General features: G+C 40.3%; 1 protein-coding gene across 1 annotated transcript; it reads right to left on the bottom strand.

The window, feature by feature from the left end:
- Positions 1-6,437: 6,437 nt before the first annotated feature.
- On the bottom strand, positions 6,438-10,429 carry LOC149545738 (putative anthocyanidin reductase). Its single transcript, XM_089790808.1, has 5 exons — positions 7,918-10,429; positions 7,662-7,849; positions 7,231-7,606; positions 6,818-7,022; positions 6,438-6,723 (listed from the first exon to the last, which is right to left on the bottom strand). Exons 1-5 carry the CDS (start codon positions 8,045-8,047, stop codon positions 6,576-6,578), a joined length of 1,047 nt encoding a protein of 348 aa, XP_089646934.1. The 5' UTR covers positions 8,048-10,429; the 3' UTR covers positions 6,438-6,575.
- Between the last annotated feature and the right edge of the window lie 3,692 nt (positions 10,430-14,121).

Here is a 14,121-nt window from a genome sequence, read left to right on the forward strand (position 1 = left end):
TATTAGAACAACAAAATACACAACAAACAAAAAGTAGAGTATAGATCAGTAGGGACCCAAACTTTCGTTATGACCATTTTTTGGTGTTTTCATATAGTGCATATGCACTATAGCACATACACACTATAAAGTACATACACACTATATTGTGTATGCACTATGTGAAAAATAATCTCTCCCTATCCCACCATCCCCCATCCCCTACTCTTTGTCTCCTTTCTTTCTCACTCTCTCTCTCCTCTCCCATCCCCTACTCTCTCTCTCTCAGGCTACTCTCTCTCCCTATCTATCTCACTCTCCCACTGCCTACTCTCTCTCTCTCACTCTCTCTCTCCCATCCCCTGCTCTCTCTCGCTCACCCTCTCCCACCGCCTACTCTCTCTCTCACACACTCCCTCCCATCCCCTACTCTCTCTCATTCTCCCACCCCCTACTCTCTCTCTCTCTCTCTCTCTCTCTCTCTCTCTCAATCTCTCTCCCATCCCCTACTCTCTCTCGATATATCTCTCTCTCCCACTCCCTCTCCCACCACCTACTCTATATCTCTTACTCTCTCTCCCATCCCTTATTCTCTCTCTCTCTTTCTCTCCCACACCCTCTCCCACTACCTACTCTCTCTCTCTCTCAAGATAATCTCTCTCTCTCTAATCTCCTATCCCATACTCTCTCTCTCTCACTCTCTCTCACTCACTCTCCCACTCCCACTCCCTCTCCCACAGCCTACTCTCTCATTGTTTGGACCTCTCCCATCCCCTAATCTCTCTCTCTCTCTCTCTCTCTCTCTCTCTCTCTCTCTCTCTCTCTCTCTCTCTCACTCACTATCACTCTATCCCTCTCTACTCTCTCTCTCTCTCCCATCCCATACTCTCTCTCTGCCATCTCCTACTCTCTCTCTCTCTCTCTCTCTCTCTCTCTCCCATCCCCTACTCTCTATCTTACACACTCCCATTCCCCCCCCTCTCTCTCTCTCCCTCTCCCACTCCCTCTCTCACTCTCTCTCTCTCCCATCCCCTACTCTCTCTCTCCCTCTCCACTCCCTCTCTCACTGCCTACTCTATCTCACTTGCTCTCCCTCTCCCACTCCCTCTCCCATTGCCTACTCTCTCTTGCTCTCTCTCTCCCATCCCCTATTCTCTCTCCCCCATCCCCTACTCTCTCTAACATCCCCTACTCTCTATCTTGCACATACTCCCATCCCCCCCTCTCTCTCTCCCTCTCCCACTCCCTCTCCCACCACGTACTCTTTCTAACTCTCTCTCTCCCATCCCCTACTCTCTCTCTCCCTCTCCACTCCCTCTCTCATTGCCTACTCTATCTCACTCGCTCTCCCTCTCCCACTCCCTCTCCTACTGCCTACTCTCTCTTGCTCTCTCTCTCCCATCCCCTATTCTCTCTCCCCTATCCCCTACTCTCTATCTTACACACACTCCCATCCCCCCTCTCTCTCTCTCCCTCTCCCACTCCCTCTCCCACTGTCTACTCTCTCTCACTCTCTCTCTCTCATCCCCTACTCTCTCTCTCCCTCTCCACTCCCTCTCTCACTGCCTACTCTATCTCACTCGCTCTCCCTCTCCCACTACCTACTCTCTCTTGCTCTCTCTCTCCCATCCCCTATTCTCTCTCTCTCTCTCTCTCTCTCTCTCTCTCTCTCTCTCACTCACTCTCTCCCTCTCTACTCTCTCTCTCTCTCCCATCCCCTACTCTCACTCTCTCTCTCCCATCTCATACTCTCTCTACCACCCCCTACTATCTCTCACTCTCAAACTCTCTCCCATCCCATACTCTCTCTCTATCTTCCTCTCCCACTGCCTACTCTCTCTCTCTCCCATCTCCTACTCTCTCTCTCTCTTTCTCTCCCTCTCCCACTCCCTCTCCCACCACCTACTCTCTCTTCGCTCCCATCCCCCACTCTCCCTCTCACTCTCTCTCCTCTCACATCCCCTACTCTCTGTCTCTCTCACTTTCTCCTCTCCCATCCCCTACTCTCTCTCTCTCTCCCTCTCCCACTGCCTACTTTGTCTCTCTCTCTCCCATCCCTACTCTCTCTGTCTCGCTCTCCCTCTCCCACTCCCTCTCCCACCCCTTACTCTCTCTCACTCTCTCTCCCATCCCCTACTCTCTCTTGCTCTCCCTCTCCTACTCCATCTCTCACTACCTACTCTCTCTCACTCACTCTCCCTCTCACACTCCCTTTCCCACCACTTACTCCCTCTTTCACTCTCTCCCTTCCATCCCCTACTCTCTCTCCCTGCTGTGCTCTCTCTTTGCCACCTGCTACTCTCTCTCTCTCTCACTCTCACTCTCGCACATCCCCTAATCTCTCTCTTACACACACTCCCATCCCCCCCCTCTCCCTCTCCCACTGCCTACTCTCTCTCTCTCTCTCGTCCCCTATTCTCTCTCTCTCTCTCTCTCTCTCTCTCTCTCACACACACACACACACACACACACACACACACACACACACATCCCCTACTCTCTCTCACTCACACACACACACTCTCAACCCCTTGCTCTCTCTCTCTCCCTCCCTCCCTCTCTCTCCCTCTCTCCCTCTCTCTCTCTCTCTTCCACTCCCTCTCCCACCACCTACTGTCTCTCTCTCTACTCTCTCTCTCTCTCTCATCCCCTACTCTCACTCTCTCTCCCATCCCTTACTCTCTCTACCACCTCCTACTCTCTCTCTCTCTCTCTCTCTCTCTCTCTCTCTCTCTCTCTCTCTCCCCCATCCCCTACTCTCTCTCACTCGTTCTCCCTCTCCCACTCCCTCTCTCACTCGCTCTCCCACTCCCACCTCCTACTCTCTCTCTCTCTCTCTCTCTCTCTCTCTCTCTCCCATCCCCTACTCTCTCTCTCTCTCACTCTCCCTCTCTCCCTCTCTACTCTCTCTCTCTCTCCCATCCCCTACTCTCTCTCTGCCACCCCCACTCTCTCTCTCTCTCTCTCTCTCACTCTCATACTCTCTCCCATCCCCTACTCTCTCTCTCTCTCTCTCACAAACACACTCCCATCCCCCCTCTCTCTCTCTCTCCCCCTTTTGCACTCCCTCTCCCACTACCTACTCTCTCTCTCATACACACTCTCTCTCCCCTCTCCCTTCCCCTACTCTCTCTCTTTCAGACACACACACACATCCATCCCCCCCCTCTCTCTCTCTCTCTCTCTCTCTCTCTCTCCCCCTCTCCCTTATCCCCTACTCTCTCTCTCTCTCTCTCTCTCTCTCTCTCTCTCTCTCTCTCTCTCCCATCCTCTACTCTCTCTGACATCGCTTCCTCTCTCTCACACTTCCTCTCTCTCCCATCCCTTGCTCTCTCTCTTGATCTCTCTCTCCCCTACTCTCTCTCTCTCTCTCTCTCTCTCGGCCATCACCTACTCTCTCACACAGTTCCTCTCTCTCCCATCCCTTGCTTTCTCTTGATCTCTCTCTCTCCCCTCTCTCATCCCCTACTCTCCCTCTCTCTCTCTCTATCTCTCTCTCTCTCTCACACACACACACACACACACACACACACACACACACACACACACACCCACCCACCCATCCCCCCTCTCCTCTCCTTCTCACTCTCACTCTCCCACTCCCTCTCACACCACCTACTCTCTCTCTCAGTCTCCTTGATCCCCTACTCTCTCATTCTCCCACCCCCAACTCTCTCTCTCTCCCATCCCCTACTCTATCTCTCTCTCCCACCCCCTACTCTCTATCTCTCTCTCTCCCACTTTCTCTCCCATCACCTCTCTCTCTCTCACTCTCCCTCTACAACTCCCTCTCCCATTGCATACTCTCTCTTTCTCTCACATCCCCTAATTTCTCTCTCTGTCTCTCACTCTCTCTCTCACATCCCCTACTCTCTCTCTCTATCTCTCTCTCTATCTCTCTCTCCCATCCCCTCTCTCTCGCTCTCGCTCTCCCACTCCCTCTCCCATTGCCTTCTCTCTCTCTCTCTCTCTCTCTCTCTCTCTCTCTACTCTCACTTTGTCTCTCCCATCCCCTACTCTCTCTCTATGCCAACCCCTACTCTCTCTCTCTCTCTCTCTCTCTCTCTCTCTCTCTCTCTCTCCCCCCCTCCCTCTCTCCCTATCCCACCTCCTACTCTCTACCTCTCTCCTTCCCTCTCTATTGAAATTCAGGTCTTAATAGTGTGTGTGCACTAAAGCGTGTATGCGATATTAAGATCCAAATTTTAAACAACTTTAAATAGTGTGTGTGCACTATAGCATGCATGTTCTATTTAGCTTTGCATTCTAGCTTGGTTTTGCCTTGGGAATCCAACCCAAAGGTTTGGAGTCTCTAAACTGGTTTGAGACATGTTTTGCTACAAACATACAAAAAATAATTGATTTTTCTTGTGTGTTCTCCTTCAAGTTTCCTCATGGTTTAGCATCGATAAAATTAGGTTACATGGCATTATAGGTCTTTATGTTAGCTATATAACCATATAATTTATTTTTTATTTGAACTATATCAAGCCTTTCAACTATAATTTAGTTTGAATGTATGTCCATTTTTTTGTTAAAAAGCAACATGTACTAATTGGGCTGAAGATTTTAGCTCGTTCATCAAATTTCACAACATAGTTTTTTAGAAACTAGACCCCATACTACACACTTTGAAAGAAAGAAGCTTTGAGTTTAGATTAGTTTTCAATCATTTCTAGGGGGAGTACATAGATATTTCATATTTTTGGAATGTGTCCAATTAAAAAATTTATTAAAAAAAAATACACATTATAAAACTACTTGAAAAATCTAGAATAAATTACATAATGTTAAGTAATTTTTGACCAGAGTGATTAAAGAATTTTAAAAAAATTAAATTAAATTTTAGGGGGGCCACACTTTATACTGTGTTATGTTTTTTCTGAATAAAAAGTACCACTTTCTGTGACCCCTTTTTTTTGAGGACCTAAAACTAAACCATTTTAGAAAAAAAATAGTAATTTAGAAACTAAATTCAAAGGACTACTACTTTTGTTTTTGTCATATCTTAAAATTTGGAGCTTCACTATCTTCAAATTCAGAAATTGCTAAAAAAAAAAAAAAGTGTCCACTTATACCCCTTCTAACACAACTTGGTGCACTTACCCATCATGTTAAGTTTCGAGTGCTTTCAATAGACATTGGTATTGGCAGTTTATTTAATCATAACAGTTCTTAATAAGAATAGTTCTTAATAGTGTTATGAACTAAGGCATGATCCAATAGTAAGTGTTGAGTGTTTAAATAGTCATTGTTATTTGCAATCTAATTAATCGAAATAGTTCTTAATAGTGTTGTGAACCAAGGCATGATCCATTATCTTATGTTGTATATACAAAGCTGTTTGCACTTATCTTTGGTGAATTCATATTCTTAATTTACTATCATACACTTAAATGTAATTGTAAGTTCCATTTTATAGTTGTGAGAATTTTATTTTATTTTTCATATATTTGATGATTGATTTATGTAAAGGGTGGCAGGTCCAAAAAATTTCTAGAGTGTCATATGATGTTGAAGGATTCATGAATACTAGTTTGTGAATGTTAGAATTCACTGGCTAGAGGATAATACCTGTTTTTAGAACTGATTTTGACAATCTGACTATGTAACAGGTCCGCGTTTTAACAGAAGCAACATTTTTTAGATTTGCATATGCACTAGTTTTTAAATAAAATTTATAAATAACAGAATATTTTTCACATCCCTCTTTCAACTTATTTGAACTATTAAGTTACTCACCAATAAAAATATGTGTAACAAGTCTGTCTATTAACATTAATATCATTTGAAGACTTGGTTGACATGAATGCTTCATTTGTAAGTCGATACAAATTTTTTTTTATCGCAGATCAACTCTTCGTAAATATTCTATTTTTTGTAAGTTTTCTTAAAATACCTATTATTTAACTTCAAAAAATAACATATTTTTCCCTTTTCCTTATTTTCTGAGTTCTTTCTGCTCACAGGTTATTCATGGGTACCACAAAAGAAATAATCAATCTGAACAGAGTCAATAATACATAATTCTAGAAAGCATTGAATTTTATTTCTGAGAGCCATGTACCATGATTAAATCTTAAAAGATTCTACGAAAATATTATGTTCTCCGCTTTACAGAGAGCTTACAAACTTCCTTATTGTATTTCAAAGTTATGCTATTATGAATTTTCTTTAGATAATTTCAAACGTACATGTACATCCAATTCACATTAAATTGGATATAAATTTTTCACATTTTAAACCCATAGATAGTAACCTCTGATCACAATTAGCTATTGTAGCATTATTATTATTTGGGCCACATTTTCGAACTTAATTATTAAAAACAATAAGAGTTCTACATTCTCTCGGCTAATCTTACTTAAATTTTTCTAATTGGCAATCTAGTAAATGCGTTCTCATAAACCACTATACTTACTGTTAAAAGTATCATGCATCTCAAATCAGACAAACACTTAATAAGTAAATTTAATACCTCATGCCTTTATAATTAAAAGCTCGCCTGGAAACATGAAAACAATCTACACGCAATATTATACGGTAAAGTTTTGAATCCAATTACAGACCTCTACTTAATTGACTTTAACGTTTTATTACATTTTCAAAAATCCATTTTGAAGTGCACATTGTACGCTTTCCTCCAGAGCTTTTTCTAAAGTATATTTAAAACAGAAACCCATGTCCAACAATTTCTTGGAAGAAATTGGTAAGTCTCTTTTAACTGGATCTTCAGCATCTAACCTGAAAAGAGTCGAAAGAAAACCCCCAAAAAATAAAAAAATAATTTAAAAAACAATCTAGTCCTAAAATTGAATTCTAAATCATTTTGACTTACCTAATTGAAACATTTAATTGTTTGCTGAGAAGCTGTTTAAGGATATTGAGCATTGTAGAATCACCAGAGCAGATATAGCGGTTTTGAGCGCTAGGATGCTCCATCAAATATATGTGGGCATTGCATATGTCGTCAACATGAACTGTTCCAATGGACCCCGTCACAGACTGAATGGACCTCAATTCTTCATAGAACAGATCATTTTCTGTCAAATCACGCCAAATGAGAGTATAGTAGAATCAGAAATATACTGTATCTACAGTCAGACTTAAAGATGTATCAATAGCAATAACAAAAAAAATTATTGCTTCAGTTACTTGTATATACCTCCAAACAATGAACATAAAGACATTTTATACAAATAATCAGAGCTAATGTTGTTATAAATAGATTAACATAAAGAGATTTCATACCTCCGATTAGAGATAGTACTGTTTGGAGAGAAGTATAGCCGGGAATCTTTGTAAACCAGGGCCCAATTACTAGAGATGGTAAGAGAATAACCACCTCAAGGTTGTTCTGAGCACCATATTTAAGGGCTTCTTGTTCTTCTAGTGTCTTGGCAGCCCCATAACAGGGCCCCTTATTTGTTTGAGATCCCAAAACATCTACATTGCTCCAACATGATTCATCGAGGCATGCAGAGGTTAATTCTCCTTTCTCATTAAGTGGACTTGCCGCTGAAAGAGATGAAGTGAGAACCATTCGCTTAACAGATTTCGCTCTTGTGCAGGCTTTCATAACATTCAGTACTCCATTTATCATCCTGCAACCCACAAATTTATGTGTCTAGCAAATACATTTTTTGAAGGTACTGATATGGGATTAACTAATTGGTACTTACTAGAGGGCTTTCCTTTCCAGGAGCTACAGGATTGGCTACATGGAAAACTCCTTGACACCCTTCCACTGCAGAATCAAAGCTTCCTTCATCCAAGAGATCTGCTTGGAATAGCTTCAGCCTCTCTGGTGCCCCTTTCAGATCTAACAATGGCCTACATTTTGCCTCGTCTCGTGCAGTTTTAAGTAAATCTGGTTCATATATGGAGTCTTAACTTATAGATTGTATAACAATATGCAAGGAATAGAAGAAAAATCACCTATATCTCTGAGGGTTGCGTGTACAGTGTAACCCCTTTCAAGAAGATTCTTCACCAGCCATGATCCAATGTATCCGCCTCCTAAAGTCACACAAACAACCTTTCCACCATTCTTACCGTCAGTCGCCATTGTAGATTAAATGATCGTCCGTCGGAATTGAAGGAGTCTCCGATAACTCTTTTTGTAGAGTTTTCTCAGGCTGATGATCTGCCGGCATGCTGGGGCCAAGTGCGCAGTAGGTTTGGCCCTAGTCTATAGATTACCATTTCTTTTATGAAATAAATAACTACGCGACCGAGAAAATTATTCAAAATTTTGTCTTTCCTATTCTGCCGATCAAACATTAACCTACTCTGTCCTCGATATATTATTAATACCACAGAATTGTATTTAATTTTTGGTATACAAATTGGGTGCCCTGCCAACTTCAAATAATTGTGTTGCAGATAATAAAACACTATGCTGAGGTCATGAGGTAGACAGCCCAACCCCCTTCTGCTTTATTGACGAACAGCTCAAAGGAAAAGATTATCACACCCACCAGTCAACAAATATTTAATACCTGAATCAAAAAATACGCATGTGGGTTACACTCCAATGTATCAGTGAAGAATATTACTCCCTCCACGGCCTACCGTTTTTCAAAAATAAGAAAGCTAAATCCGGTACAAGAAAATCACTGCAGAAAATCTTGTAACTAGCCTCTGTATCTAAAGAACGTGCAATGGCTATGGTGATAGTAAATATTATATATTCTATGATATATTGTATAAATTATAACAGCAAAGAAGAGATTAATTTTGTCTAGGAAATCCCCAAAGGGTGTATGGCATGGCTTTTTTATTCTCTATTATTTCTCGTTATAGAGACTTCACCGATCTAATAAAAGTAGGTGGGAACAAGCAAGGCTGACCACTAACATAATTTGTGGGTGAAATTTTCAAACTTAACAAGAAAGGATTGCATGGATTTTATTCTTGTAGAGCTTGTACTTCTGGTCTTTACTGTATTCTTGTTAGTCATTATGCCCTTTGAATACTCTTTTGACAGGCATCTTAATCTACTCTAGAAACATTCAAGCAAATGCAATTGGTTGGTGTAAACTTGAATTCCACAACTTTTGCTAACATTCTCCCCACCTCTCACGAAATGGGAATTCTGTAGCAGGCTGTGGATATCCATCAAAGCATAAACGGTTGTCAATCTTGCAGATGTTATAGTTGGAAAAATGCGAAAAAGAAAACGCGTGTAAGTGTTTCATAAAATACCTCAGAGAAATGAGGTCTGATGGAGTGCAATGATTGTAGGACGTGAACAAGTCAATTTTTGAAGAGATCCTCAAACTTTTCAAGACAAGCAATTTGCATATGTATAGCCAACCTGGGAGCTTTGGAGTAAGCTATTAATATCCATCAAAATATAAAGGGCAATAAATTTGTCAAATGTTACAACCGCTCTGTTAGACTGCTAGACACGTATGCAAAATCTGAAAGCACAGACAAGACCAGTGAACTGTTTGACAAAATGTGCAGAATATCCCTTGAAAAAGAACTTGCCAAAAATGCTCCAGAAACTTTCAAGCTAATGCATTCAACGCACATAAAACCGGTGATGAAAACTGGCTTTGTGCCACATAAAGCCTTTGTACCGAATTCATTGTATGCACATGCTACAAATTTTTCATTTCATCACAAGCAACGACACAACCTTGAGGCATTATAGCAAACAGTTCGCATGTAATTTTCCACTTCTATTTTCTCTGAAGTATTGTGGAGTCTTAGAGGGAACTTGTTAGTGGGCAAACATACAAATATTCACATATGAAGGGATAGGTTTGTAGGCACCATACACTAAAAAGTAAGAAAACTGTATTTTTCAATTGATATAGGGATTAAACCCCTGAGAGGCAAAATTAATTTGATATAAAATCATAGAACCAACATCTTCAGTCAACAAATAATAACAGATGTACACATCCATATTCCCAACTTGAAAACTGACTCAAACCATGACAATGGATTACCTTAAGATTCGACACAAATCTTGCCATGCTATCAACCATGAAAATGTGCAGAATTTGGGGGAAACGCTATTACGAAACCCTAGCAAAGTTTTCTTTTTATAAAAAATAAAACAAACCAAAATAATCTGTCTACATCTGCTAAAGCAGTGATGCTTCCCTCTGCAACTATAGCCTATGGTTTTGTGAAGTTCAGATTTTGTACTTCAAACCTAATCATTGTAGCCGCTATGCAGAACACGAGAATAGATACAAAACCCTAACAAATACCTTATCGAAGGCTTAAAAAACATCAAGATTGTTCGCCTTGTATGCAGTCTTCGCTCCCGCCTCTTTACAGGAAAAGTAATAAAAACTTATCGCAAAAATTGTCGCCACCAACTGCATGATCTCTCTCCAGCATCAGAAATTGAATTCCAGACTTCGGCTAAGTAGCGCTTGCACATAGTGGAATGGTTTGTCTGCATCTTTTGAGTGTAGAGATTTTTTTTATCGGTTGAGACATTAGAAATATTATAAGACCACTTCAAACAAATACCCATAGAATTAACTTATACTATAGAATTAATTTATAAATTAAATTACAATCAATACTCTAATTTATTAATCAACTCTCCCTTCTTCTGTAAAAATTAAATAAATGATTGACCCATTTAATTTAATCTCAAATCTTGTATTTGTTTAATTAAATCTCTCTTCTCATGCATCAATAATTCACCTTTTTAATTAAATTCCTCCACTAACTTTTTTTTCTAACAAATCCACTCACCAACCACATCATCTAGTCAATTGAACCACCTCACCCACCTTAACTAGAACACATCACCCCTCATCCATATCTAAATTCCCTCTCCAGATCACTTGCACATATCAAGACACAATTAAAGACTCCTACCTCAAAGCTTAAGTCCATTCTCCTGTCATATCTCCCTCTTCCACCTTTAAACACAGAATTATATCAAGCCTCCAACTATCCCAATGAATTGAATCCTATCTCACACCTCAATTAACTATCCATCAAAAATTCCTATCTCCTCCTCACCCAATTGCCTATATATTGAACCCTCTACTCCTAACAAATTGATCCATCATTTGAGCAAAGTTATTGTACCATTTTAAGAGCTAACAACTATACTTGAATTCTCACCCATTCACTTGCAAGCATCCATTGTTGAAGCATTGATGATCTATTGAGTACACATCCATGATCACGACCATATATACACGTCAAGGAGGCTACAAAGAGGTATCAAGGTTTGCATTCTGTGGTTTTGGGTTTCCTTTTGGTTTTTCATCGTTGGACTAGTTGTACTAGTTAGACTAGTTGATTTATTCTCCATAGAATCCTCTTGTCCTTGAGGGACCACTCAAAGCAGTGTGAACAATCTCTAACTTCTCTATAGTAGTGAACTTCTTGCTAGGAAAAGATAGCTTCTTTGGTTTAGCCAAGATACATTCTTTGCAAACAATATTAGTAGGCTTTATTATCTTAGGCAGATCTCTAATTGTAAATGTGGCACTAACCTTCACGATGTTATCAAAATTTATATGACAAAACCTCTTATGCCATAGCCAACAGTTATCCATTCTAGCAACCAAACATGTTATTTTAGTAGGATTCAACTGAAATGCATTAACTTTGGACCTTGTTCCAATTCAAATCAGCTTGTCATCTTTGACTTTGATAATTGAAGTCTTCTTTGTGAATTACAATAGATAACCTTTATCTACCAAATGTCCAACACTCAACAAGTTATGCTTTATTCCATCAAAAAAGTAAACATCATCAGTGTTAGTCTTTGTAATAATCTGCGTTAGGGCAGAATTTTCCCAAGAGCAAGGAACTAAAAAACACAAGCACAAATAGACCAAACTATGATCAGAATAACTGTATAGTATTCAACTCTTTGTACAAGTACACTAGGAGTGCCTCAATATAAAGGCCTCTGAGATGCCTCGAAATTAGTATCATGATAAGTCCAACAACCAAGTGCATGTTCACCAGTTATGGGTTATCCTCCATTATGCACGGAAGTAAGTGCGATGATGAGACGATGAGCCTAAAAAGGTGAAACACGCACATCAGTGTTGTAGATAGCATGTGCTAAATTAGGAGTGCAAAAAATTATGTTGTCTACATGGCAACTCAGGGAATAATGAAAACTCCTATGGTGTAGACACCATGTGCATAAATAGAGCGGCGTACTTCTATGTTGTCTACATGACAACTGTAGAAGATGCACAAACTCCTAAGTGTCTCATAAAGAGAAATAATAAAATAATGAAAAATAATAAAATAATGCACTAATCTAAGTTAACTTAAGTAAAGTATAAATAGTAAATACCTATTTACATCAACACCCCCCCTTAAGTGCATTCCTTAAGTGCAACTTAGGGGAATGCACTTAAGCTCACTAATGCATAAAGGGTCCCGGTTACTAGGCCATGTTAGGTACCCATGTACAAAAGTAATGCTAAAATGATGCAATGCAATCTCTCATAAAGCAGAGAAAGAGGGAAAAACTCATGGGAAAAACCCTCCTCCAAAAAGAGAGAAAAGTACAATAGAGAATAGGAGAGAGAAGAAGACCTAAAGAAGGAAATCATCCCCATCAAAGAGGAGAAGAAGGAGACAAGGTAGTCCCCCCCTAAAAGAAGTGTGCCAAGTAGTGAGAAGGGCTCCAATGAAGAAGTTGATCCATGACCGCTAAATGATGTTCCTCCCCTTTGGAAGAAACAATGGTAAGGGTACTGATGAGAAGCATCCCCTGGATGGAGAAGGAATCTTGATGATGAACAGTGTCTTTGAAACATGTCCAAGTGTCCTTGTGCCAATACTAAAGATGTCTTCCTCCAAAACTGTTGAAGAGAAGAACAGATCGAACAAGGAAGGATGTAGAACCTGTCTCAGGAAACCAACAATCTTCTCAAATGTGAAAGAGATCTCCTATAGATGTTGTACATAAGGATCCACAATCACGCCAACCTGGAAGGATTGATCATGTAGAGAATGTGCAATAACTGTAGAAGAATCTACCTCAACAAAGAGAAGCAAGAAATCATCATGAAAATCACCCATGTCTTCTATGTGTGACTCCAAGAATAGATCTGCAATGTATGGCAAGAAATCATCGCTAGGAAGACCATAAGTATCCTACAGTGTTGAAGTACATGAATAGGTCACTACGGCAAAAAATGGAGTATCTGCCTCAAATAGAAGACGGATGTCATCAATGATGTCTCCCACATCTTCAATGTGAGACTCCACAAACAACTATCTGATGTCAGAAAGGAAGTCTTCGCATGAAGGTAGTGTAGGAAGACATGAAGTGTCCTGCTGCACTGGATCCGAAGCATCTGTGGTTGGAATAGGATCAGTAGGAGCAACAGGAGCTGGAGGTGTGATCTCATCTGGAGTTGAAGAATCCAGAGCTGGAGTGACTGGAGGTAGGTAGTCTTCTAGAGATGGAGGATCACATGGATCTCCATATGATCTCCAAGAGACCACCAAATATTAGCTGGAAAATGGGCCAATTGAAGGGTTTCCCTACTCATACTGTTACGCATAAATTGAGTAAGGCTAGGAATATATGTCCAATCATCATTGAATGATAGGGAATAGAGATAAGGAAGCAACCTTGGATGTTCTCTTAGATGGTCCATTATCATAGTCCTCCATTGGTAATAGTTCGTAGGTGTCAACTTTGGTCTAATACCGACCTTACAAATGTGACAAGATTCCATGAGATCAATCAATGAACCCCCAAAATAACAAAGAACACCCCCCCCCCCCCCGCCGCCCCCTCCCAATAAAAGATTTTGGCACTTTATATATAGTGCGTTTACAATGGGCTACTTGCCAAAAATGGACAAAGTAGACTTTTTGATTTTGCTGATTACAACTTCTGTATAGAGTACAAATCTGGACTATTACAAGGTAGCTCAAAATTACATCAATTATGTAGCATTACAATGCAAAACAAGACCTATCTCTAAAAGTGATACTTTTGTCCAAATAAGACTATAATTTGACTCTAGATCTGAAAACTAGACAAAAAAATATGCACTTTCAAAAAAAAATAGAACCTGAAAAGGAGTCCAGATGAGACCGTACGACGCGTTTGAAATTGCAAAAAGTAGGATTAGATAGGTACAGTCGTAAAGAACTACAATCTTTGACCAA

The sequence above is a fragment of the Cupressus sempervirens genome, chromosome 7 (genome assembly GCF_028749045.1).
Source record: "Cupressus sempervirens isolate cs-2001-9-10 chromosome 7, ASM2874904v1, whole genome shotgun sequence".
NCBI lineage: Eukaryota > Viridiplantae > Streptophyta > Pinopsida > Cupressales > Cupressaceae > Cupressus > Cupressus sempervirens.

Coding starts and splice junctions, on each gene's coding strand:
- LOC149545738 (XM_089790808.1), bottom strand. CDS start 8,047: ATGGCGACTGACGGTAAGAATGGTGGAAAGGTTGTTTGTGTGACTTTA. Junction 7,850..7,917: donor CGCAACCCTCAGAGATATAG/GTGATTTTTCTT, acceptor TATATGAACCAG/ATTTACTTAAAACTGCACGA. Junction 6,724..6,817: donor CAATTAAATGTTTCAATTAG/GTAAGTCAAAAT, acceptor GACTCTTTTCAG/GTTAGATGCTGAAGATCCAG.